We start from the raw sequence: 12,602 nt of genomic DNA, 5'->3' as shown, positions 1-12,602 counted from the left end.
TGAGGCGCTCCCGGCTGAGGCGGCGGCGCCGGCCGGGCCCGCCCCGCGCTCTTTGAGCCCCGCGCCCTGAGGCAGGACGGCGCCCCCCAGCGGCGGCGCCGAACGGCCCCTGCAGGCGCCGCAGGGAGCGGCCGGGCAGAGCAGCCCGGGGTGCGCCAATCCTTCCCTCTCCGTGACGGCAGCACTCACACCCGGCTTCTCCACCTCTCCTTCGTCTTGTCTGTCCCCTTCTCCAGGCAGCTGCCCAGAGAACAGGGTATCAGGGCAAACGACCAGGTGATGACAGAGCCTGCCTCTTCAGAGCTCGGAGAGGTGACCAAGACGAGCCCAGTGTCACCGTGTCCCCTTGTGCTGCAGGAAAAGCTCAGCCCAGGCTCACGTTCTCATCACTCTCTTGTGTTCCACAGCTCCTATCACGTCCCAGTATCCCTCTCTGAGAAAAACTACCAGGGCAGGCTGGAGGTGAGAACAGGTGACTCCTGTACATTTGTTTCTCCCTTTCTCTCTTGCCCACTGGAAAGCAGTGAGAGGAAGGAGAGGCTGCCTTTCCCGCATGTTCTGCTCGCTCCCTGCAGCAAAGAACAGACACTACAGGCACAATCAGCTCAGCTGCTCCTTCTAGAGAGCAAGTGTGGAAATTCAGCAGCAGCATCTTTGGGGCAGAGGAGCTGGCAGCATGTTACTGTAACAAGAAGTTGTGACTGTAACAACTTTGAAGTCCAGCAATTCCAATGCAAACTCTCACTAGGAAACAAAACAGTTTTCATATGTTTTCTCAGCACTGCTGCTGAGAAACCTTTGTGTATTTGGGAAGATCATGAGCACTGCTACCAATAAAGCTACAGGACTGTCCTTTCTATAAGTTGGTGATGAAAGCCACCAAAGCTGTAGGGCAGTTGTTTGTATCTGAACTCTTTTCTAGGTTTCAACAGCTTCCACTACTGCCTTTTGCCTTCCTCAGTCACCAACTGCCTTGGAACTTCCTTTTCTGATCCATCTCAGTATAAACCACACTCAGTGCAGTTCCTAGTGTGCCTGTTATGAGAGAGAAATATTTGTTAATGGGCTTATAACTTCTGAACCTTGGCTAAAATAAGGAACTGTCTTTGAGAGTGGTGTATTTTGTTCCCAAGCATTTTCACTGGGAAAAAGAAAAGATAACAACAACAAAAAACCCTCCCTACTCTAGTAAGTTAAAATGCACACTTACATACATGTAATACCAATTTCCTTAGAAGCGTCTGTGTATTTTATAAAGCAACCTACAAAAATGTATTGATAAGGAATGGCTGGGTGGGGAAAACAATTCTGCAGAATTGTCATTACGCAAACTCCCTTTTCTCAAGAAGAAATTATAGTTTGAATTGATAACATACTTGGTATCTGCTTACTCAATCCAAATGTTTGTACAGTGAGCAGTAACTAATCTAAAATTAATCCCAAAACCCCTGACTTCCAAACCTACACCAAGGAGTTAAGCACTGACAGCCCTTTCACTGCCACTGTATTTTGGAATCTGCTTTCAAGAAAGTAAGCCTGTATATAGGCACATATAAAACACCTTACATTTTATATAGAGTGGGACTTCTTCCTATTTAATTTTCTGAAAGCTTTTCTATTTCTTACATTATTGCTGTCTTTTGGAGACTTCACAACACATTCTAAATTTTCTTATGCCATTTTTGTACTTAAAAGTAGGAAACCTACAGTAACACTAAGCTGTTCCATGGTGTTTTACCTAAGCATTTCAATTACTTGTTTCATCAGACATAAACCTACCCAAAGCAAACAAGATTTTAATTTATTATTCATTACTTAAATTACAGAACTTTCTGAAAGTGACACTTTACTGTATTTCACACTCCCTGAAAACTACAGTAAGTACAGTATTAAAAAACATATAAAAAGGAAAGATGCGAACCTTTTCAAAATCTTTGTAATATATTTAAAAATACTTATGCCACTCCTTTATAGATTCAAGAGGCTAATTATTGATTAGAAAATTTTTCATAAAATTCCAATTCTTTTATGTTTAAAGATGGTTTTACAGTCTGCAATGATTTCACAAAATGTTCCTGTTTTACAGCAGTTGCTTCTAGTCCATTCTCTTGCAATGCCAACAAAGCAGCCTTTAAAAAAAAAAAAAAGAAAACCAACTTAGTCCTTATCATGTTTTAAATTGTAAAGAATACTGTAAGTATTCTAAGATATTTTACAAGGAACAGAGCATTGGTTAAAGCATCTGAAAACAGCATTGTATAACTTACGGTTATTTAACAACTGATAAAGATCCAAGTAAGGTTACCAAAATGATTTCATTCACTATTTCTATCTGGATTAGGCAATACATCCATTGTGACTTATGCATTTGGATTTTCTTACTAGTCTTCTGTCTTTTATAAAACTCAACTCAAATTCTGGATCTCTCTTCTCTTATTCTATCTTATTTTTCTCTTCCTAGACTTGACAGTACCTGCTAATTTCAGCTTGCAGTACAAAGAATGCAATTCACCTAGATGTGAGCATGGATTAGAGAGGGCCACATGAAATAAAGGGCAGTACAGTTCCTTGACTTCTGGTAGATTATCATAGACTTTATTCTTATTTCGTATTTTATTTAAAGAATGAACCCTTGTTCAGTTCTTCTGTTTTAAGCATTTCCTTTGGATTTTCAATGCAAACTGGGAAAGTACCTGTACTACAGATGGCTTAGTCACATCTATGAGTTAGCTCTCTTTTTTAATTCAAAGTTGCTATTTAGAGTTTATTTCACAGGTGAGCCAGAAGTGTTTCTTACCTCCTTGCACAGATTTTCAATATCAGCTCCAGAGAAGAGGTCTGTTAGGACTGCCACATCTTGTAATGACACATTGGTATCCAATGGAATTTTTTCGGTGCAGATTTTCAAAATGCAAAGTCTTCCCTGTAAATTGGTGCATATTATGCAAGAAAACAAAACCAAATAAACTAAAAATTAATCTTTTTCCAAAGCAGTATCAAACTTGAAATTAGAGCCAAGGAAATTCCAGAAAAGTAGCAAAACTACCTGGTTTTGGTGGAAGAATAAAATGCTATTAATGAAGATAATGCACTTCTGGTTGTCTCATATATTTAAGGTCTATTATGCACAGTCACTCCTTGCTTCAAGAAAACACAGTATTTTAGGCTGAACAGGCCTGATTTGGCATGCTTTGGGACACCTTTTCTTTTGTGAAGCTCAGGACAAATAGCTACACTAGCCTTCGGAACACAAAAATTATTTGAAGCAAGGACAGACAATTTATTTTGGTATGTCCTGAATTGTAGCTTGATTTTGTAATACACATTTTCTCTATTTTCCATATGCAATACTGTAACTACCTACACCAGTGAAATTGTAATTGGTGTTTAAAATACAAATATCTTTATTACTTTTTAAATTTTTTCATTGTACCTTGAATTTGGTGACTGATCTCCAGTGAAACACCCACCATTTGTCAAATATGTTACAGGAATATGCCCCCTTTGCTCTTAAAGTATGCTGGCAATGAATATCTCTCTCTTTAAAGCCACATATGGATGTGTAATACCTCCAGATCTGGTGGTGGAATATAGATCATCTTGTCCAGCCTTCCAGGACGGAGTAAGGCATCATCCAACATATCTGGTCTATTTGTTGCAGCAACTACCATGAAATCTTTGCTCAAAGTTTCCTGAAACTCTAGCTGCATAAGAGATCATGTAAACAAATCAGTGCACATGGCTAGGATAGATATTATCAAAAGCTATTAGTTAACTACTAATGAGAAGAGGGGAAGGGCAAAAAGATAATGTAATATTACAAGTAATTATCTTCCCTTCAATATTAGTATTTTATCTTTCTTGAAGTTAAAAATTGCCTTGGTGCAGTGCAGATTACATGACAAAGAAGAAATACAGTTAGTATCTGCCTTGGCAATGAAGACTTTTCTTTGACCAGATTGTAACAAACAACTTTTTATATGCAAAAAAATCAGTATCCTACAATTCTGGAACTGTTTTCTTTATTATTCCCTCTGAAAGTATCAACATAAGAAAAAAATATATACAAAAAAGCTAAATATTAAATGTTGTGAACAATTCATTGACAAGTGAAGGTATAAGTTTTTGTTTAAATAACTAACTGATCATAACTGTGCTGCTTTTGTATGCATTATGTGTGAGAAAGAACTGCAAATGAAGTAGGGGAAATATTTATAAAAAGTAAGCTCAGGGAAGAATTTATTTAAGACTAAAAATCATGCAATCAATCTAAAAAATTTCTTTAGTTTCAAGGAAAGGATTTTTGTGACAGAAGATGAACACCCAACTAGTAATACTCATTAGCCTGTGTGGGTATTTTGTTCAAACAAAGCCTCACTGAGAAACAGGGTACGTAAAAACAATCAGCAGCCTATATACAGTATCTTCTAAAAACAAGTAATTATGATAGAGTAAAACAGCTCCTTGTATGTTTTTAAGTTTGAGGATTTTAAGTTTAAAATGGGAATGTCAACAACTAAAATTTTTGAAACAACTAGACAACACTTCTCCTTCCTCCTATACAGAACAGGGAGCAAAAATACCTTTCTTTCCTCATCACTTTGTTCTTGGCACTGAGCCTCAAGCTGTAGCTTGCCTCCTCTTCTTTCTGTAACTTTCAGCCCAACCCCGTCCAGTTCATTGAGAAGAACAGAAAGAACCCGCTCTGAGACACCATGGCCAGTTCTGCAGAGTGACCGAGATCCCAGGATAGAATCAATCTCATCTAGGAATATTATTGCTGGAGTATTTGCTCTTGCTTGGCGAAAAACCTTTTCAACAAATGTTAATAAAATAAAGCATTAATGCCTGCAATCTATTAGTTAAGGTGAAAAAAGAATCCCACATGTACTCTGTATTTTGCTTAACTTTAAAGGTACATTCATAATAATTCTTAAGAGCTGTTCTGGATTACACTTATTATTGACAAATTCTGCTTCTTTTTTATATTCCTAAATGAACTGAAAACAAAAGGCTAGAAATCTAAAGTTTAACACTGGGATAATTTTAGGGATAGACTCTCACTTTATCTACAAGTCAATCTGTAAGCCATTTCTATTGTATAATCAGCTCTATCATCTTTTCAACAACAGAATTTAGGTCTAACGAATACTTTACAAAAATCAAGCAAAAATAGACTACAGAATCTTAACACAAATTAAAAACTGTACCTGAGACAAAATCTTCTCTGAATCTCCAACGTAAGGTGAGAACAGGTCAGCACCACTTACAGACAGAAAGGAACAGTGACAACTTGTGGCCACAGCCTTCACCAGCGTGGTTTTGGCACACCCAGGTGGCCCATAGAGAAGAATACCCTTGGGATGAGACAGGCCCATCCTGGCAAACGCCTCAGGAAATTTCATAGGCCACTCAATACTCTGGCAATACATAAAAAAGGGATGAAATTCCTAGTAACAATAAAACTGCCAAGTACATAATTTCCTCTCCTTGATACAAACATTAATTGGAAATCAGAGAATAGTGATATAGTCTTTCATCATAAAATGCCCCCTGCTTAAATTTTCTATTTGAAACAGAACTAAAAGCATTCCTGAAGAGATAACAGCCAAAAGCCATCCCTGGATAAACATTCAGGAATGGAAAAATTATCTGGATACAAATTAAGCATTTTTCAGCAACGAAAAACATGCCTATTTTCCTATGGTATTACTATGCTCGGTGATTGTAACTGCAAGATTCCTAATTCAAACATTGTGATAACACTGTAATAGTGTTAAAAATACAATTTATAATCAAGTAATTTGCAAAAGAAATAATTTTCATAATGCAGCATACAGAATACCTTGGAGAACATATTAGAAATTAGCTGTTTATTTTAATTAGTTTAATCCATTACCTGTTTTAACTTTAATTTCACATCATCAAGACCACCAATTTGCTCCCAAGTTACAGGTTTGCACTCTGTTAGTCCAACTGCACTTCGAAAAGAGGATGGTTGAATTTTTTTAAAAGCTTCTTGGAAATCTCCCATGTTGATCATGGTTTCAGTTTCAGTTGAATCCTGAAAAAGTAAGCCCAGATAGAGCATATTAACACCATTTTAATGCAATACTTAAATGCTTCATTAATATGCAAACCACATCACATAGCGCTAAATACAACTAATAAGGAAGTCAATACCTGACCTAATGAGCTTAAACACTGCACAAACAAAAGCGCAACATAAAGTAAATAACAAGTTTTTACAAAAAAAGTTTATCAGAAATAACAAGTTTTAATAAAAAAAAATAACAGAAATTAATGTTTCAGAGAAAACTACTAGTCCCTAAACTATAGCTCCATTAGGCAGTGATCTGCTAAATCAAATAGTTGTTTTCAGGGTTAACATACATCACATCCCACAATCTTACAAATAGAAAGAAAAAAGTTGCAAAATCCATTTTCACCACACACTGAAGAATGTAACACATTTTATCTGAAACAGGTTATAAAATGCCACTATTAAAGCACAGATGCAGTAACAGGACTAAGGAGAAAACTGAAAGGAGCAAAAATAACATATTTATAATATGATTGGTGTGAGTCTTCAACATGTTGAGCTTTTCAAGTATTAATGAGGAAAGGGTAGTACAAATATTACTGACATTGTTCTTGACTGATCTGCAACCATACCAAAGAGCTGTGGGACACAGCCTGCATGGCAGCTTCTCTGCAGAGTGCTGTAAGGTCAGCTCCAACATACCCAGTGGTCATTTCTGCCAGCTTAGCCAAATCAACCTCTGCAGAAATGGGCATGTCCGATGTAAGCAACTGCAGGATGCATCCTCTCTGTGTAACTGTTGGGGTCCCGATAATAACCTAAACCAAACACAATAAACAAAAATTTTAAGTAGATAATTTGCCATTCTCATTTATTTTACACACCTAAGCAAGCAACTTTGTCTCTGCTTTATATTGGCTACTAAAAATTTATATATACTTATATCCCAACAAAAGAGTTTTACAGGAAAGCTATTGCCAGCTCTATACAAATGACAAGTATTTAAAATACCATTTACTTTCCAAGTGAACAGTGTTTGCATGAAGATTTGTTGATAAGACATTGAAATAATAATAATTTCCTTACATCACAAGCACTAAATTAGACTAATATGTTAGGAAAAAATAAAATAGATAAACATTCATACATTATTGAAAACCTGGTAAAACATCATAATAAAAATACATCTCAGATAATAATGAAATAATAATTAATAATTAATTATTATAAAGCCCAGAAAATAATGAAATTTATAATCATTAAAGAACTTGATTGAACTGGTGATCTAGAGTGGGTTTATCCAGGAAAAGAAACAATACAAGCACAAGCATTGTGTATTGTATAACTGCATGTGTTCTTCTTCTTTGGACTAAAAGGCTAAAGGAAGTTTTCCAAAGTAGACCCAACCTCTGTTACTGAAACCTGAATAGAAGTTTTGACACAGCAGGTTACTAGTTCTCTATAACAATAAATGTTTAAGGAGAAATGCACAAATCTGCAATCTAGGATTTATATGGAAAAAATCCAATCCTGTAAAGCTAAGCATCTGTAAGCAAACAAAGCCCCTGAAGATCAGGTCAATGTCTTTATGATAAAGAAGTAAAAGGATTCCTCCCATCCATTTCCATGTACATGGAGCTCTCAGTGATCTGAGTAAAAAACACCAAAACAACCATACCCAAGTTGCAGCAAACTAAAGACAGAAACAAGACACCTGTGTCAAACCTGTAGAATCCCACTATGAAATGACTAGAAGACATTAAAAAAAACCTATTAATAGCCCCCTTCCACCTCAATGAAGAAAGAAAAATGTGAATGTATGAATAACAGGGTTTATTTACCTCTCTGTCAAATCTGCCAGGTCTTCTCAGTGCAGGGTCTATGGCATCAGGCCGGTTTGTTGCTGCCACAATGACCATCTTACCCTCACTCCCTACACCATCCAGCAGCGTCAGCAACTGAGCAACAATACGATCTTCAGGAGCATTGTTTGAATTTCCTCGCTTTGGGCATAATGAATCAATCTCATCAAAAAAGAGAATGGTTGGGCCCTCGTTTGACATCTCTCTGCCCTTTTCAAAGACTCTTCGCAAATTCTCTTCACCTTCTCCTGGTCTTGAACCATGGAGGGCCGGGCCACTGATACCAAACAGATATGCACCCAGCTCTTTGGCTACTGCCTTTACCATTAGAGTTTTCCCCACACCTGGGGGCCCAATTAACAGCACTCCATTAGGGACAGAAAGACCCAGCTTCTTGAAAGTTTTTGGAAAGCGGAAAGGCAGATCAATAATTTCTTTCAAAGACTTCGCTACATCATCCAGTCCTGCAATTGGAGTTTTTGCAGTGTCTTCGGACAGATGTCTGTACCATTCTAAAGTGATCACCTCCTTAATTTTTATGCTTGTTTGGGGAGTTATCAATCCAGCTCCCTCCTCCTCCACCAAAGGAGACGCAGACAGTATTTCAATATACACCGCGGGATTTTCGGGACTCGGGGCAACAGTAACAACATAACGAGGCGCAACGTACACGTTTCTTAGCAGTTCTCTGATGGTCTCCTGCAACACCGCTCTGGGAGTCGACTTTTTCAGCGCGGCGCTCTTGAGGACCACTCTCACGGCCGCCGCCCGCAGCTGTCGGTGCGGCAGCAGCCGCAGCCGGCCCGCGCTCAGCGAGAGGCCGCGCAGCCGCCGCGCCCTCAGCCCCGCGCTGCTGCAGCTGAGGTCGGCCTGCAGGTACCCGTCCGCTAGGTCGTGCCGGGGCCACGCCGTGCACAGGCAGCAGCCGCCGGGCAAGGAGATCCTCAGCGGGGCGCCGATCCTGGCTCCCAGGAAGGAGAGCGCGGCAGGTCCCAAGCGGCACCGCTGCGTGCCCTCATCTCCTGGGTCGGGCGGGAGCAGCTTTAAGACTGCCGCCTCCATCGCTGCCTCCGCGAGTGAGGGCAGCAACCCCTCTGCTCTGCGCGGGCCCGTCGGCCCCTTACTCACCGCGCCTCGCCTTCCCGCGGGGCTCCCGCTCCGCCAGCGCCCGGCGGCGGGCGGGACGGGACCCCCGGGCCGGAGCGCAGCCCGGCCGCTCGCGCGCTGACAGGCGGCCCCGCGCATGCGCCACAGCGGAGCACGCGCACTGCGCCCCGCCTCGGCCCGCGCGGGTCGCGGGAGGAGTTCGGTGGGAGTGGGGCTCCGAGGTCATCGAGTACAGCCTGTGTGCCAGCATCACCGTGTCTCACAGTGCCACGTCCAGTCTGTCCTTAAACACAGCCAGGGACAGTGATCCCTGGGCAGTTCATTCGATATCCAGTCGCCCTTCCTGTGAAGGATTTTTTCCTAATGTTCAACTTAAACCTCCGCTGGTGCAGCTTGAGACTGTGGCCTTTTGTCCTGTCTGGGAGAAGAGGCCAAGCCCCACCTGGCTACAGCCTTCTTTCAGGGAGTTGTGGAGAGCAATGAGGTCCTGCCTGAGCCTCTTTTTCCTGCTCCCTCAGCCATTCCTGATAGGATTTGTGATCCAGGCCTTTCAACATCTTTGTTGCCATTCTGTGGACCTGTTCCAGTCCCTCAATGGCCTTCCTCAACTGAGTGGCCCAAAACTGGCCACAGTACTCGATGTCTGCCACCTCCCTCATGCCCTGCCTCAGCCACTGCCCTGGGCCTTCCTTTGGAAGGGCTGTCAAAGCAATGCCTGTGAGGTGAGTGCTGTGTCCTGGAGATCTCTTATACCCTCATTCCACAGATGAAATACATTGGCCCCCCCTACCCCCCCTTTTCTAATTGTCATCTGGCTTGTTATCCACAGAGCTGGTCACAACAGGACTTGTTTGCCACCCTCATTTCTTTGCCCTCTTTTTGAGCCCTCAGCACTGCCCGTTTGGTTGGTGCTTCTGAAACATCTTCCCAAATGTGTGGCTTCCCCATTCCTGTGCCCCTGCCAGTGCTTCCCTCTGCTCCGTGGTCACCAGTCACCGTCACTCAGCTGTGGGTGCTGGTTAAAAGATGTGGGGAGCCACACGATTGGCTTGAGAAGCTGCTGATACAAGTAATTAAGACACTCATTCAACATTTGGTAAACCTGTTCTAGTGTGCTGCTCTGACAAATACTTAGCATTTAAGGAAAGTTTTGGTCCACCACCTTCTTAGATTATGCCATGAATTGTGTGGTGCTTTTATAAAAAACTTTCCAGGAGGTCTGCCAGTGTTGTAGGCTACAAGATAAAATTTAGTATGTGCATAGTTTTATTCTTGAAAGTAGCTTCATTTTAAATAAAGTCACACGTGCTGAATACACACAGACTTTGAGACCACAGACATACAAAAATTGGGATGTCAAATGCTCAGTGCTAGTCAGACACAGTCAAATTCACAGAAAACCCAGAGAAGGTGGTTTACAGCATAACTACAATCTGTCCTGCATTGTATTCTGAAGGCCTCAGGAAGGACAGTGTAAGAAAACCTTTGTGGTTTAATCACATTGCATACTGAACCAAGGCTGTACACAAAGTATTTCAGTAAGTCATGTGAATAAAAGCAGGCAGTGTTAAGAGAACCAGTTCACAATAGTTCTAAATGCTGAATAGTAACTCACAAAATTTTGTAGGGCTGCATAGTGTGAAAAACAGCAAGCCTTCTCCTTAAGCCTAATTATGTGCAAAGGGGCCTGTAAATAGCTTTCCTTTCAATTCATTACCAAATTTTCTAATTTCAGTATTTATTTTATATTCCTCTACTTCTGAATATCTACTTAATCTTTCTTTTCATAGCAAGGTTATTTACTGCATACATATGCAAATGTTTATATGGAATATGCTCATATGGAATATGTAGACTTAGCAGGTATTTGTTGGAGGACATACCAGAGAATGTACAGACAAAAGATTATAAGGAACTTTCATTCCAAGACGGCAAGTGTATTTTCAAGCCAATGTCTTATAAACATATTCTCTTGTTTTATTTCTTTCCAGCAAAGGTTTTCATAAACATGAGTGCCCTCAAGTATGTACTCAAAGCATACTCTGTGTAAAATGGCAGATTTGTGTTTCAGAGTTTCAAACTGTAAGTGGTACATCCTCTGCTTGGTTTTAGAAAGTTGTGTTTAGGAAAGGAAAGTATGGGAAATTGAATATTTGCAATGAGCTCTGTGGTTTATTTTCATATATAGTGGTTCCCTCTAACAGACTTATTGTAACATCTGGAAAATCTGATTTCTTATGAGAAGGAAAACACCTGCAAATCTAACCTTAAGTAACAAAGTAACAAAAGTTAGTATTCAATATAAAAACTCTGCTATTATTGTTTGATGACTGCATTTAAGTAAATTTTTACTTAAACTTCTTTAAAGTTTTTCTGTATTTTATTGCTGTAATACTGATTATTTTACTTTAAGACACTGATAGTTCAGTTCTTTTTAGTATAGTGAAGCCCCCAAAAAACTAATATGTCCTATTGAAAGGCCAGAGGATTGGCTTATTTTTAACAAATTGTGGAATCACATGTATGTTATTGATATATTTTCGTAGAAAACTTAGCTGAGTGACATTACTCTTATGTCAAATGCATACTTTTTAGTAGCCATGCTTCTGAATAATTTACAGACCCCAAAATTTACAGAGATGAAGTGGCAAACAATATTCCTCCAAGAATCTTGTTTAAATTGGCAAAAAACTGAAAGTAATGTTTTAAACAGTATTCTCACTGTTCACTAGATGGCAGCTGATCTTCAAGAATGGCTGTATTTCTCTTTTGAGATCTGATAATTTGGAGGGAGTAGTCATCAGTTCTTGGAGAAATCAAATATTATCCAGCATTGTCTTAACTCCATTTCTAATATGAAGCTGAAAAACCAGCACTGTGAATGTTCAGATAATTTTCAGCTTCATTGCTTTTTTTTGTTGGGCTTGTTGCTCTCTATTTCTAGGGAAGCATGTTACTCTTTTTTTCCCCCTTTCATATTTACTGTGCCAGACTAACTTCTTTTAAAGGAGAACATACAATTATCAAAGGTTCTAAAAAGAAAGAACAATATTTCATTATTCTTTTTTTTTTATGTGTAGTGGGTTTTGGTGGACTAATGTTCAAAATTCCCAATTATTGTAACTCAAGAAATAAAATAATCGTCTTGTTACAATAATTCCCTGCATACAAAGTCAATAAAATATTAAACTGATTATTTTTTTAAGTAGGTTTTACACTATCTATTACTCTAATGAAAATCTTCATTTTAAATTGACAAGTTAACTGTTTTTAACATAGTCTTGTTTCAAGGTAGATGGATTTGAAGATGTGGTCTGATTGTTTATTAATCAAATAAGGATAGTTCAAAGTGAGTAGCTGGCATGTGTATGCTTTAGGGCAAGATTTTAGTATTTGTGGAGGTTCTTTGAGTATAAATGCTCTATTACACTTAGGCCAGATATTGCACATTTCAAACACTAGGCTTTGTTATAACAAAAGCTCATAAATAAATAGTAAAGACATGCTTAAAAATGGAATGGAAAGACCTTTTGTATGTCTGCATGTCTTTCTGGGAGGGCCACCCTCAATGTGTTTACTTAATTTTCTAG

General features: G+C 39.5%; 1 protein-coding gene across 1 annotated transcript; it reads right to left on the bottom strand.

The window, feature by feature from the left end:
• Positions 1 to 1,776: 1,776 nt before the first annotated feature.
• Positions 1,777 to 9,145, bottom strand: AFG2B (AAA ATPase AFG2B). Its single transcript, XM_031505798.3, has 8 exons — positions 7,885 to 9,145; positions 6,676 to 6,861; positions 5,900 to 6,064; positions 5,211 to 5,420; positions 4,584 to 4,811; positions 3,570 to 3,704; positions 2,798 to 2,923; positions 1,777 to 2,129 (listed from the first exon to the last, which is right to left on the bottom strand). Exons 1-8 carry the CDS (start codon positions 8,965 to 8,967, stop codon positions 1,989 to 1,991), a joined length of 2,274 nt encoding a protein of 757 aa, XP_031361658.2. The 5' UTR covers positions 8,968 to 9,145; the 3' UTR covers positions 1,777 to 1,988.
• Between the last annotated feature and the right edge of the window lie 3,457 nt (positions 9,146 to 12,602).

This window comes from Lonchura striata, chromosome 10, assembly GCF_050655825.1.
Source record: "Lonchura striata isolate lonStrDom1 chromosome 10, ASM5065582v1, whole genome shotgun sequence".
NCBI classification, from domain to species: Eukaryota; Metazoa; Chordata; class Aves; order Passeriformes; family Estrildidae; genus Lonchura; species Lonchura striata.
This window is presented reverse-complemented; position numbering and strand designations above follow the sequence as displayed.